At 31.7% G+C, this 15,633-nt stretch overlaps 1 protein-coding gene across 2 annotated transcripts; it reads right to left on the reverse strand.

Annotated features, from left to right (window-relative positions):
• Positions 1 to 993: 993 nt before the first annotated feature.
• LOC106451781 lies at positions 994 to 3,111 on the reverse strand. Of its 2 annotated transcripts, none has more exons than XM_022719533.2 (3): positions 2,191 to 3,111; positions 1,921 to 2,110; positions 994 to 1,730 (listed from the first exon to the last, which is right to left on the reverse strand). In XM_022719533.2, the coding sequence occupies exons 1-3, from the start codon at positions 2,584 to 2,586 to the stop codon at positions 1,234 to 1,236; spliced, it is 1,083 nt and encodes a 360-aa protein (XP_022575254.2). In that variant the 5' UTR covers positions 2,587 to 3,111; the 3' UTR covers positions 994 to 1,233. The 2 variants fall into 2 exon arrangements, with proteins under 2 accessions (XP_022575254.2, XP_013749209.2); XM_013893755.3 differs by having other exon boundaries at positions 994 to 1,748; positions 2,191 to 3,107.
• Positions 3,112 to 15,633: the final 12,522 nt, after the last annotated feature.

Raw genomic sequence — 15,633 nt, forward strand, 5'->3', positions numbered from 1 at the left:
ATCAATTTAAATTAATTAATTACAATTCCAAAACTTATCTAAACAAATCGATATTTATATATTGATCATTATTAATATTGTAAAAATATTACTAAATAATTTCTTTTCTATTTCTCTTAATTTAGCCAAACACATAAATATATATATATATATATATATATTTGTTTATGGAAATCTGTTAGGCACAGACACTCGGGTACTCATTTAGAGACGAGTTGTTTTTTCGGTATAAATTTTTTTGGTTTTGAAATTAGACCATGTTTTGATATAAATTTATGTGTGAATTTCAAATTGGATCTCCCGGATCTGTATGAATTTGGTTATGATGTACAAAAAACTAAAAATATTCAAATAACGAATATATTTGAAGATGGTTTGGATATTTGAACCAAAAATAATCATATTATCTGATTCGATCCGGTTCTTTTGAATACAATTAGTTATATGAAGACATATCTAAAATATATAGCACTAATCATGAAAAACAAATATCAATGTATATATACGTAAAAACTGATACATGTACGGACACACAGATCAATTTCTAGTTATTGTTTAAGCACACATATAGTGCATCAATTTACAGTACAAGTTGCTCAAAAATGAGATTAACGAAACAAATTAGTAAACAATTACCTAACAAAATAAGGTGAAAGAAAAAAGAGAATATGAGAGACGTTGTTCAAGAACAACTCTGGCACTCCACGGCTATCGAGAGCCCACGAGCTTCTCTCTTCTCTCTTCTCTCTTTTCTCAAAGCTGTCGCCATTATAAAAATAAATCGATCAGTTTAGTAAACAAATTTCGTAACGCTTAACTTATAAAAATGCTAGGTTTTATGAAAAGATGAGAAGTTAAAAGATCGTGTCAATACTCTTATGCTCCCTTCTGTGCTTACATATTTTAAACGCCATCTCCTTAAGATACTATCCACAACACTGCACAGTTTCTCAGGTGTTTTTGAGTTTCGGTAGTCCTAAATTCTAGATTATAGGGAAAAATATTTTTTATTTATTTTTCACCGTGGACTGTAGTAAATACCCGGGTAAATACAAAGTGGTATTGACAAAAAAAATACAAAGAGGTAAAGAAAAAAAAGAGATCAAAAACAACTACAAAAATTAAAAAGAAGGGGAATATTTGGTAATGTTATATAGTTTTTTACTTTTTTTACCTTGGGGAACTAAGTGAAAATTAGAAAAAGGTTTAAAAAAACTCCAAAACTTTTTTTTATTAAGGCCTTTCCTTGAACAAAGAAGCTAAGCCGGTGACCTTAACTTCTCTCTCCACCGCCACATCATCATCACCGCCGTAAACAGACGGAAAAGGAGAGGAGGAAGAATTAATAACTCCCGGAGATAAAGATTTCTCCTCGAAAACTAGCTCAAGCTCTGCACAATCTAGCTCCGGCTCAGCCGCGGCCACCGTAGCAGGCGGCTCTTCAGCGTTTCCAGAAGCAACGACGGAGGCTCTGGTGTAAGAGGACATCCACTTAGATCGCATGTACTCCGCTTTCCTCCACGGAGGCAAATGCATCCCTCTCTTCTTCAAGCTCTGTTTCGCCGCCTCGGAGATCAACGAGACGATCTGAGTTAATCGATCGGATTTGCCGACGAAGATGAAGGGTAGAGACTGAAGCAACGCCTTGTAACCACTCGTCTGCCTCGCGATATCGAACTCTGATCGGAAATCAACGTCGATTAGCAACCGTTCTTCTCCAACAATCACATCTATGTACTCGTATTCACCTGAAAATTAGCGAATAATCAGAGAGAGAGAGAGAGAGAGAGAGAGAGAGAGAGAGAGAGAGAGAGAGAGAGAGAGAGAGAGAGAGAGAGAGAGAGAGAGAGAGAGAGAGAGAGAGAGAGAGAGAGAGAGAGAGAGAGAGAGAGAGAGAGAGAGAGAGAGAGAGAGAGTCACCAGCTGGGAATGATGGAGATTTCTCCCATTTGGATTTGCAGAGTGAAGAATCGTAGTGAAGAGATACGAGTCCTTCGTTGAGGAGCTTCCTCAGATCCTCTTTTCGTTTGACTGATCTGTTCTTATCAACGATCTTCGCCGCGTCGGCTAAGAGGTTCCTCTCCGCGACGCTCACGCATGTGACCAAACTCTGTGAATAGATCGAGATTACAATCCGGTTAACACTAATCAAGAAAGAGAGAGAGATAGAAGAACCGGTTTAGTGTATACCTTGAGATGATCAGAGGCGTCGCCGATGAAAGACTCAGTTGAACCACCGAAGAGATCAAAATCATCGTCGGAGGAGCTATCGTCGTTGTTTCCGTTGAAGCAGTTGCATCGGCTGCGTCCACATTTGGCTTGCTTCTCGTTCGTTTCCTCTATGAAGTTCTGAACCATCTTCGCTAAGCAAACGGAGCTCGGCTCGAACTCCGTCACCGCCGCTCCTCCTCCGCATTGAACTTCGCCACCGTGTAATGGTTTCTCGGAGGTTGCGTTTCTCAGCACGTTTGTGAACGGCCGGTCAAACAAACGCTTGAGGCGAGATTTGAGCACCGGTCGAGCTGCCGTCTCTCTTACGGCGGGTGAATCGATATCAATCGGCTGGATCTTCATCATAAACGGCATCGTTTTACCCTAAGACGAAGATCTAACCTCTCTACGGTCCAAGTCAATTCTCGTTCAAACTAGCTATAGAAGAAACATACGCTGAAAATTCAAATCTCTCTCAAGGACTTTCACAAACCGACAAAATTTTCGGAAACTGGTGGTATGTCCAAGAAGGAATAAGAAGAAGAATCTATCAAAACCTCTCAGCTAACACCAGAAGAAAACCTAGAGCGTCTTCTTCGATTTAGCGGATCTTCTTTTTCACAAAACAAAGCAAAGAATAATACTACTATCAATAGAAAAATGTCTAGAAGACGGATCAGTGACGCTTTTCACGGAAAACGTGACGGCGATGATCGGAGACAACGTTACTACAGACGGACATGATTACCGGAATATTCACTTTCCCGGCGAGATTCATCGCCGGTGAATTCAAAGATAAGCGACAAATCTAAAGAGAGAGAGAGAGAGAAAGAAGAAGAAAACGTAATTTGTGATAATATATATTTTCTGGTGAGGGTGAGATGAGTGTGGGTAAAGAGACGTTGGCTTAATCTTTTATAATGGTTCAGAAAGATGAAAGCTGACTAGGCACTGTTTATGCCATGTCAGATGTTATGTGGTTTAGACGATTGATTTCTCCGTTACCATCCGCAAACGTAGCTTTTGCGATTGATAGTGGTGGTTGGCGTTTCGCAACAATCACTCAAATCGCTTCGAACCGCTCTAAACCGCTTCAAACCGCTCTAAACCTCATAAATTCATAAGCTGGTTTCAACTAGCATTTGCGGTAGTATAATCTTTTTTAAACAAAATAAATACAAAACTAAAAATACAAATTTAAATTGGAATTATGAAAATACTAAAATATATCTATTATATTTTAATTAATATAATAAAATTTTAAATAAAAATGTTTTTTTGTAATTTAAAAAAAATTCAAACTATAGCTTTCTAAATATAATTTTTATATTTATTATAATATTATAATTTTTGATATTTTTATAATTATATAAAATGTAAATATTGATAATTTATTATTTAACCAGTACTGTATTTGGTAATTAACCAGTCATAAGTATTTTGCAAACGCACCAATTTCTAACCGTAGCATTAGTCATATAATCTCTTAAAACCGTTAGAAACCGCAACCATCAGCATCTTCAAACTCATACAACCGCTGCGTTTGAACCAGCCAGGTTTTTAGTGGGACGATAGTGGAATGACTTTTTGTCATTTCATGGTGGTAAATCTTTTTTACCGGGACGTGTCAGTAAATGGTAATTACAAAATACGTTTTTCTCCTCAACTGCGGTCGAATATCCGGGCACTATCCGAAAAGGGATTATGCCCTTTAATTTTTTATTTATGGTGGAACTGACTATCAACCAATAGTTAAATAACACGTCCCTTAAGTAAATTTTTTTTTGGGTATAAATATTAAGCCCTTAAATAAATCTTAGAGTATCAATAACGCATGTTACTAAAGAGGTTTTCAACCCTTGGGCCCCACAGAAAACATAAAAACCGGTCACAAAAAGTTTAAGATAAGGATCGTTTGTTGTTGGTTTTTGGCACTATTCGCGGATCCAACCGATACGTAGCGGTCCGTGGTTTGTGTACTTAAAAAAAAAATTAATTAGACAGAAAAAATAATTTTTTTTAAGAAACCACAATATGGATTTCAGAGATAATACTGCTCTTATACTCCTCATTCTTTCTGGTATTTTGTACTCTTTAAAAAAGTAAAATACAATTGTGGTATATTAAAATTAATTCAATTGTTTTTTTTTGTAAGAGTACATCTTTGTATGATCCGCTTATCCTGACTACTAAAGGACAAAATAAGGCTGATAATTATTTTACTTAAAAGGAAAAGTATACTATGACAGTAATTATCTGAATGTGAAATGATAAGAAAAACAAATAAGTTATTTAAAGATTAAAACTTTATCCCCATGCTGTAATCATGGACTTTTAGCTTTACTTTATTAACCGCATTTAAATCACAAACCTTTAATTAAATTACTAAAAAATCATGCATATGACTACGCCTAGGAGTGTCAAAATGGGTCATGACCCATGGGTTGACCCAACCCAATTTGACCCATTAACCCAAATGAACTGTTTATTTTTGATCCAATAGGTTAATGTGTTAAAAGGTTAATGGGTTGACAGGTTAATGGGTTAACAAGTTAATAGGTTAACAAGTTAATGAGTTTATTGGGTTAGGTCAACTATGACCCATTTTGTTTTCAATTAAAAAAAACCATGAGTAAACTCAATTCTAAAGTTTGATAAAATTGGAAAATCATGAGTTTTTCTAAAGTCCAATTATTTATTCGGTGGTAAAATGCGTTTCCCGCCAAAACCGCAAAATACGTTTTTCCGCCAAAACTACAAAACAAGTTTTCTCGCCAAAACTACAAAACTCGTTTTCCCGCAAAAACGCAATTTTCCGCCAAAACTGAAAAACCAATTTTCCCGCAATAACGCATTTTCCCGCCAAAACCGCAAAAACGCATTTTCCCGCCAAAATCGCAAAAACGCATTTTCCCGCCAAAACCGCAAAAACGCATTTTCCCGCCAAAACCGCAAAAACGCATTTTCCCGCCAAAACCGCAAAAACGCATTTTCCCGCCAAAACCGCAAAAATCCATTTTCCCGCTAAAACCGCAAAATCGCATTTTCCCGCCAAAACCGCAAAAATGCATTTTCCCACCAAAACCGCAAAAACGCATTTTCCCGCCAAAACCGCAAAAACCCATTTTCCCGTCAAAACTGGGAAAATTCACTTTCCCGCAAAAATACTATTTTCAGCGTAAACTACAAAAATAATTTATTATAAAGATATTGGGTCGATGGGTCAACCATTAACCCATCTAACCTATTTAATTTAATGGGTCATGGGTCAACCCAACCCATTTAATAAATGGGTTGACCCATGACCCATTAACAGTAAACCCATTTGGGTTTTGGGTTGGGTTGACCCATTTGACCCATTTTGACACCCATAACGGGGCCCAAGGATTTGACCGTTTGGTTAAAGAAAAGTTAAAAGTTAAATAGGATTAAAAAAAGGAGGATTTAAAACGAAGGTTCTTCTAAATCAGAAGGTCTGAATTTAGATTATCGGAGAAGACAGAATTATACGAATTAAAAGAGAAAAAACTTACAAAAACTCTGCAGCATGGCGCAAAGAGTATTGTTAAGCGTGAATTTCATAGGGCGGTTCAAGTGATACTGTTAGGCATGAATCTTCATAGGATACGTAGAATTGTCGGCTGTAAAATCACCTGTAATATTTCTCATAGTTGTAATATCATAATTATCCAGCGTTAAAAAAAACGAGTGTACAGTTAAAAGACGAATATAAGAAGATAACTCTGTCGACAAAAAAAAAAGACTATTCCTTAGTACGCATGTATGCAATTATCCTGTTGTAAAAAAAGAGATTTTTAACGTTAAAACCCCTTAACTAAATTTGTTTTGGGTAAAAACTCTCGAACTAAGTATTTAACGAAAAAACCTCAAACTAACTTTATTTAATGAATTAAACCCTAACATGTCATAATTACACTATTACTGGTAAATCTTTAGTCTATGAGTTTTTATATTATGTATACTTCGTTGAGTGGTTTTACCATTAAAAATAAATAAAAATAAAATTTTATAATTTTTTTAAAAAATTAGTAACTTAAATTTTCAAAATTATCACTTTAATTTTTTTTTGTAAATATATGAGTTTGATGTGTTTTTAACATCAACATCACATATGTATAAATTAAAATGTAAAAACCCAGAAAATATAATAAAAATTATCTAAAAATTTATTATTACATTTTTATTAGATAAGATATAATTTTTATTATATTTTCTTGTTTTTTTACATTTTAACCTTTTTGTAATTTTATTACAGATAAATATTTAGATATTTTTATTATATTTTCTGAGTTTTTTACATTTTTAATTTATATGTATATAATGTTGATGTTATAAACACATCATACTCATATATTTACTACAAAATAATGCTAATTTTAAAAATTTAAGTTACTAATTTTTAGATAATATTATAAAATTTTGAATTTTTTTTTATATTTTTAATGGTAAAACCCCTCAACTATGTTTACTTAATGTAAAAACCATTAAACTAAAAATTTACCGGTAGTTATGGTAGTTATGACCTAGTAGAGTTTAATTCATTAAATAAAATTCGTTTGAGGGTTTTTTCGTTAAATATTTAGTTTGGTAGGTTTTACCCAAAACAAACTTAGTTGAGGATTTTAACTTTAAAAATCCAAAAAAAAAAGAAGATAGTATGCAATTATCCTAGGCGCTGGTAAATCTGAGGACAACCAAATACATGAGTTTTGTAATAGCGACGGCACGACTCGTTCGAATGTAAATAATGTCTCGAATTTCATTTTTTTTCAAATTGTATCACACATCTAAATAGCCACTTATAGACTATATACTGTTTGTACTGAACTCTTTACACTTGTGTTTATGCATTTTGTACTGCAAACATTTGAAACTTATGAAGTGTGCCGTGTACGAACAATTTGCTAGTCTATATATTATTAATGGGTCCGGTTGAGATTGCGACGGTAAATCCGGTTTAATAGAAAGTAGAAACATGAGTCCGAATGGTAACATGAAAAACAATTGCATAGCTATTCTAATAATAATAATATATATATATTTCTATATTTAAAAAAAATCATTTATATATTAATTGATAAACATTATAACATTGTTTTGTAGACACGTGTCATCATGAGAATGAAATTCAGAATTTTTAGAAAAATAGGTCGGTCAATATTAACTTATATTATAGTTTTTATTAAACTAAATATTAAATTGATAAATAGTATACAAAATAATATTCTCGTATTTTTTTCAAATAAAAGCTATGAAATTGTCTAATATGATTAACGTATATATGACAATCAATGATTATGAATAATAAATATTTAATAATAATTTTTGTATATTAGTTATTTTTTGTTTAATTTTATATTATTAATAGATATTAAACAACCACATTAATCATATAATAAAAAATAATTTTTTTCTTATATGTTATATTTTGATTTTTTTTAAACAACTATAAATTACTACAAACGTTAAATGTCTAACACTAAAATTGTGTGATCAACAGTTATAACTTTTTTGGTAATAACAAGATACAAATGATCATAAATCATATGAATATGAGTCTCATTTACTAGACATTCATATTATATATTAATATAGTTTAAAATTAAACTATATAACATAGAAAAATAGTTAAATATAATAATTTGCAAATTTGTATTGAAAAAGTATTGAAACCTTAATATTTTAATTTTAAAATTTGTATTAAAAAATTCGCACATTAGAAATTTTTGTTTATCATATGAGTATGAATTCTCAATAATAAATATTTATATTAAAATATATTATATCTCTATGTCCATGTCACTAAAATTTAGTTATATACCATATAAAATAAATAAAATGATTATTTTATTTATTTTCCAAAAAATATCGTAAATAAACAAGATGTATTATTTTGATTTATTTCTTTATTCTAATTTAATTATATACATAATACGTAAATGAATACAAGTAAATAATAATAGATAAAAATTATTTTTATATATAACATTCATCCCGCAATTCGCGTAACTGCACGGGTCTTAAGCTAGTTGTTATTATTAATGGCTTTGTGGTTGATCATCATTGGAGACCATAGTTACATATGCTAAAGATAAAAGCTATAGTAGAACCTCTATAAATTAATATTCGATAAATTATTAATCTTTATAAATTAATAAATTTCGCTATCCCAATTTGAACCAGTTCAAAATTTGACACAAATCGATAAAATAATAAGATAAAAAAATTTGTAGAAAATTCAATATAAATATATGTTCCCATTAAAATTACAATTAATAATTTATATATATACATATTTTATATAAGTAAAAACCTATTATTATATTATTTGTTTTATATTCACAATAGAATTATTTTTATATTTTCTTAACACTTAATATATTTTAGATAAGATTTAGTAAAATTATATCTAAAACCATATTTAAGTTCTATGCAATATATATATAATATAGTAAAATTAATATAAATATCAAATTTAAAAGAAATAACAACTAATGTCTATACACTAAAATCAAATATTTGTTTATCGTAGAAGAAATATGTTTTAAAATAATAAATCTAAATAATTTTTTTTTTGTAAATTAATATCTCTATAAATAATAAAATATAAAACTTCCAAAATTATTAATTTTTAGAATTTTTATTGTATATTGATATTCTCAATCTCATATGTTTTGTGATTGGTGATATTCACCACAACAAAATAATTACAATCGTTGTTGCAATAAGACTATAAAAGAACCTCCAAAAAGATTCTTTATTTTAGAGATTTTAAAATTCTATATTTGAATTTTCGAGGTGTTTTCTCCAAAAGCAAAACTTCAAACTTAACTTTAAAATTATTTGTAATTTACACTATAGTCTTTATATTTATCATAATTAATATAGATCCATAAAATTTTTGTAAATAACTAGCAAATATATAAAATATTACAGTAATATTAATTAATAAAATCTTACACTAAAATATTAAATTCTAAATACATAATTAAATATTAAACTACAAGGAAAATACCAGATTATTTCCGTAATGCTCCATCTTCGGTTACACAAAAAATTTTGGACAATATTTTAGAGGTTCCGGAGCAAATTTACTAGATTATTAGTATTATCTTAATATTTTAATTTGTGTAATAATTATGTGTTCGTGTATCTTTTTTAAATTTGTTTTATTAAGTTTATGTTGTAATATTCTTGTTGTTTAATTCTAGTTTTAAAACATTAAAATCTCATTTTTTTAATTATATGTGCAAAATTTGAGTTTATAAAAAAATTTGAAATATTTATGACATACAAAAATTTTAAATATTAAAATGATAAATTAGAAAATACTTAAAAATCATAAATGTGATGTATAATTAGTTATAAGGACCAAAATACAACTAAAAATATGAAACTTCAAATTTGGAGTTTTGAGTAGTGAATCTTCAAATATGAGTTTCACTCTTTAAAACTATAAATTGAAGTTTTGAAGTTCTTTTTTGGAGAGCAAAAACTCAATATTTGAATTTATAGAGTTTTTTTTTGACGTCGAACGGCCAAGCTTGAAGTGGTCTGGGTAACCAGACCGGAATAGAACAACCAATGAAAAGTAACTCCCTATGAAAGGTCCTAGCCGTCTTAGCTAAAAAATCAGAAAACTGATTGCGCACTCGTGGCACATGGGTGATTTTGAAGTCCGGGAAACAAATCTGCAGCGTCTCTATCTTCTCCAATTCTGTCGCGAAGCTTGGCCACTCCTGGGTTCCTTTATCATTGCAATCAGCTCCTTGCAGTCTGTTCCAAAGCTCTGGCGTGGCGAGTGTTGAAGCATATTCTCCATCGCCCATCGCAGTGCTTCTACCTCCAAATGCAATGCTGATTCACATCGAGTGAAGTTCTGTGTTCCCATGAGTTGTATGTTCTCCCCACTATCCATCCAGACCCATCCACATCCACTAAAGCGATCAGAAGCTGTCTAAGATCCATATAATAGAAAAATATTACTCAAGCTTAAGACTTGGTTTTCCTCACTATTGATGGCCTGTACTACTGGTGGTATCGTCTCATTTTCATTAAACGAGGCTTGACATTCACTTTCTGCGTATCGAACTAGTTCCAAGGGTCTCTGTCTATTCTCCTGAAAAGTTTATCATTGCGAACCTTCCAAATATATCATATTATCCAAAGATAAGGATTCCTGTCTTGGTCTGGTTCTAAGATATTATTCTTCCTCTAGAATATATAGTCCATGTTTGTGTAGACGCTTGACACTGGAAATGTACCTGGGCTTGTAGTAGTTGCCGATAAGGACCATACTTGCAGACCTGGAGAGCATTCAAATATTGCATGCGTTACAGATTCCTCTATTTCCCCCACACCTTGGGAAATAATTATTGCACCTCATATTCCGCCTTACTAGATTCCTCGTTACTGCCACTTGATCTGTTATCAATTGCCATATAAGATAGCACATCTTCCCTGGCGCTTTCAACTTCCAAGCAAAGGCTTGAAGTTTAAAGAGACTTGGTTCCAGTATTTTATTTTCCTCTTCTGGCTTCAAGAGATTTTGAGCAACCCAGTATCCAGATTTAACTTTGTATTGACCATTCCTCGTGTAGTTCCAGCAGAAAGTATCACGGCGATGAGTATAGCTTATGGCCATACTGCGTACGAGTGGTATGTCATCAGGATGGACATAATCTTCTAGTAGTCCTACGTCCCATTCCTTAGATTCCTGATTAATGAGGTCACTAACTCTCATATTCGGGTGCATCACATGCGCTACAGGTGTAGCTGGTCCAGCATGTGTCGTTGGAATCCACAGATCCTCCCACACCTTGACTTCATAACCATAATGAATTTTCTATCTGATCCCCAGAAGTAAAAGCTTCCTTGCGGCGAAGATGCTTGTCCACACATATGATGGACTACTTACAGAGGTTGCTATTAGTGGCAAGGTCATCCTATAATATATGCCCCTCAAGACTCGGACAACCAGTAAATCGGGGTACTAAACCAGTCTCCATAATTGTTTTGCCAGTAGTGCTAGATTGAACTCATGAATTAAACGAAAGCCAATCCCGCCCTCTTCTTTTGGTAGACAAATATTTTCCCATTTCGTCCAGTGTATTCCTCTTTTTGGTGGATTTGAATTCCATCAAAATTGTGCAATGGTACTAGCAAGGTTTTCACAAATCTCCAATGGGAGCAGAAACGTCCACATAACGTATGTCGGAAGAGCGAGTAAAATGGATTTGATCATTACCTCCTTCCCCCCTTTTGAGAGCCATCTACCAGTCTATCAATTTACTCTATGCATCAAGTTATCCTTTAGAAATGAAAAAAGTTTGCATTTGGAGCCACTAATATCCTCTGGGATTCCCAAGTACTTTCCCATCCCACCATCATTATGTATTCCAAGTGCATCTTTAATCTCTTGCCTAGTAGTTGCATTAATCCTCTTACCAAAGAGTAAGGAAGATTTGTCAAAGTTAATACATTTGCCAGATGCTTTACCTTATGTCATGACTACTTTCATTACTTCTTCACATTCACGGAGCTATACCTTATAGAAGAAAAGGATATCATCAGCAAAGAGAAGGTGGGATACCGAAGGACATGCGCGTGTGACGCGTATCCCCGTTATCTTCCCTTGGTTCTCTGCATGATTGAGAAGACTAACAAGCGCTTCCGTGCACAAAATAAAAAAGAAAAGAGACAAAAGATCTACTTGACGCAGGCCTCTACCTGGAACAATATTTCCTCTTGCCTGCCCATTCATAAGAACTTTATATTTTACCGACGTAATGCACCTCATAATTCAGGTGATCCATGTTTAAGAGAATCCCATCTTTCGCATCACAGCTTCAATAAACGACCATTCCATCATGTCATATGCTTTACTCATATCTGTCTTGATGGTCATCATTTTATTACGTCCACTCGGTTTAGTTCGCAGGACATGAAACATTTCTTGAGCAATCATGATATTATTTGAAATTTGTCTTCCAGTAACAAAGGCTGACTGGGTTTCTAATATCAATCATGGTAAGAATTTCTTTAGTCTCTGGCATAAGACCTTAGAGATGATCTTGTAGCTGACATTGCACAAACTTATGTGTCTGAATTGAACCATATCATTAGGCTTAGTTGTCTTTGGGATAAGACATATATTTGTATCATTCAGACCATTTGCTATATTCTCTTCAAAAAAGAATTTATTAACCATAAGAGTTAAATCCTCTTTGACTATATTCCAAAACTTTTGGTAAAAAAGTGCAGTCATCCCATCTGGTCCCGGCGCCTTATCTGGATGCATGGCAAAGATAACTAATTTGACTTCCCATTCGAAAACAGGAGCTGTGAAGCTCTCATTCATTGATCCCGTAATCATCGTAGGAACTTCAGATAGCTCTTTTAAAGATGCTCTAAGAGGTTTTCAATTAAACAAATAGTATAGCGTAAACATTTAATATGACTCCATTGTTAGGACTGATAGGATATGTATTCGGTATCTTACATATACTTTATTACCGTTATACTCTCTCTTTTCATATTAAATGTCATTTTAACATTTTTTTTTGTTGTTACATAAAAAGTATCATTCTACAATTCTAATATAATTTACTCTTATTTTTAGCTTAATATTAATTATAAAATGCATTGATCTTATAAATAAATGTATTTATCTAAATGCTATTGATTAAATAGATGTTATTAATGAAAACATAAATGCATTTCAATCAGTTTTTAATATGTGTAAAAATGTTTAAGTTACGCTTTTTGTGAATTGGAAGGAGTGTTGTGTATCTTAAGGAGTACTATATATTTTACACATGCTATAAATTAAAGTTTCCCAACTCTACACATGTATATACTGATTAATATTACTTCCTTCGTTCCCGAAAATAAGATTTTCTAGAGTTTTTTACGTTTATAAGAATATAATAAATATTTATAATTTAATTTACAATTTATTTTTCAATACACTTTTCCAATAACTATCCACCAACCAACCAAAAGATGATTATACTTTCCCTCTACAGCAATCAAGTTATCAAAACACTTTTTATACAACTCTATTTCTCCCATTTTCCCCTTTCCGTGACATACAAATATGCTAAGTAGACTATGTCGCTATTCCAAAATTAACAAAATAGAAAAAAAACAATTATCAGTGAAAGAGTATTGACTATATTGTTATGTGCATTTTTGCTTCTTCTTTTTTTGAGAAAGAGCTTACTTTTTTGCTTCCGGTTAACTAAAATCTGTACAATTTATGTTGGCAACACAATGTGGATGTTTTGGTCTCTTTGTTAGATGGCTATATTCATACAATCGTTCAAAATTGGTCTTTTTAATCTTTATTTTTTTACAGTTAAATCAATACATTGGATTCTTAACCTATATATATACATACTGAAATAAGACTAATATAATACAACAAATTGAACGGGTGTTTATAAATAGTTATAAAGTACACACTTTTTGAACTTAAGATTTTAAATTTAAATTAATAATTTAATAACCCAAACGCGCGGGGTTTGTTTTCTAGTTGTTCCTAATTGCAAGTCTTTTGCGCTAAGGTTAGAGTTGTTACTTGTGTATCGTAAGCTAGTAAACATTTTTCTCTTGGATTAGGTGATTCTATTGTATAACATCTTAACTGAAATAAACAGATACATGAAAGTTTTTTCACTTTGAAAAAGGATTTGTTGATCCAATGGATACCATTTTTCTTTTGGATTGGGTGATTCTATTGTATAACATCTTAACTGAAATAAACAGATAGATGAAAATTTGTTCACTTTGAAAAATGATTTGTTGATGCAATTAATGGGTAACAAAATCTCCGCATTTAAGTGAATTTAAAGCACACCCCCTAGTTTTTTGTTTCTTCTCTTTATTGTTACCTAGATTCCCAAATAAATTTAATTGAAGGGAAAACAGGAAAGAAACACCTCTGGGACCTGTCAACACTAATTATTTCCACTCCCGTTTTACCTTTTCTATCCTCTTCCTTTTGGCTTTTTCTTTGTGATTTAGTTAGTTCCTTAATCATGATTGTCAGCACAAATAATTATTTAACCAAACATTTATTTTTTGAATCAACTATTTTGATTACCTCAACTCAACCAAAAGATGATTATACTTTCCCTCTACAGCAATCAAGTTATCAAAACACTTTTTATACAACTCTATTTCTCCCATTTTCCCCTTTCCGTGACATACAAATATGCTAAGTAGACTATGTCGCTATTCCAAAATTAACAAAATAGAAAAAAAACAATTATCAGTGAAAGAGTATTGACTATATTGTTATGTGCATTTTTGCTTCTTCTTTTTTTGAGAAAGAGCTTACTTTTTTGCTTCCGGTTAACTAAAATCTGTACAATTTATGTTGGCAACACAATGTGGATGTTTTGGTCTCTTTGTTAGATGGCTATATTCATACAATCGTTCAAAATTGGTCTTTTTAATCTTTATTTTTTACAGTTAAATCAATACATTGGATTCTTAACCTATATATATACATACTGAAATAAGACTAATATAATACAACAAATTGAATGGGTGTTTATAAATAGTTATAAAGTACACACTTTTTGAACTTAAGATTTTAAATTTAAATTAATAATTTAATAACCCAAACGCGCGGGGTTTGTTTTCTAGTTGTTCCTAATTGCAAGTCTTTTGCGCTAAGATTAGAGTTGTTACTTGTGTATCGTAAGCTAGTAAACATTTTTCTCTTGGATTAGGTGATTCTATTGTATAACATCTTAACTGAAATAAACAGATACATGAAAGTTTTTTCACTTTGAAAAAGGATTTGTTGATCCAATGGATACCATTTTTCTTTTGGATTGGGTGATTCTATTGTATAACATCTTAACTGAAATAAACAGATAGATGAAAATTTGTTCACTTTGAAAAAGGATTTGTTGATGCAATTAATGGGTAACAAAATCTCCGCATTTAAGTGAATTTAAAGCACACCCCCTAGTTTTTTGTTTCTTCTCTTTATTGTTACCTAGATTCCCAAATAAATTTAATTGAAGGGAAAACAGGAAAGAAACACCTCTGGGACCTGTCAACGCTAATTATTTCCACTCCCGTTTTACCTTTTCTATCCTCTTCCTTTTGGCTTTTTCTTTGTGATTTAGTTAGTTCCTTAATCATGATTGTCAGCACAAATAATTATTTAACCAAACATTTATTTTTTGAATCAACTATTTTGTCATGCCTTAACCTACCTAACCATTTGTATTTTTTATAGACTGTCTGAATTCAATTGTCAAATATACTTAAATAGTGAAGCAAGATTTTTTTTTTTTAATATCTTCAAGTGAATACATTAAATCATGGATTAACCGTTCCTGTCTTTACGTCCGGTTGATTTGTTTTTTTTTTTTTGTTGAA

This window comes from Brassica napus, chromosome A5, assembly GCF_020379485.1.
Source record: "Brassica napus cultivar Da-Ae chromosome A5, Da-Ae, whole genome shotgun sequence".
NCBI lineage: Eukaryota > Viridiplantae > Streptophyta > Magnoliopsida > Brassicales > Brassicaceae > Brassica > Brassica napus.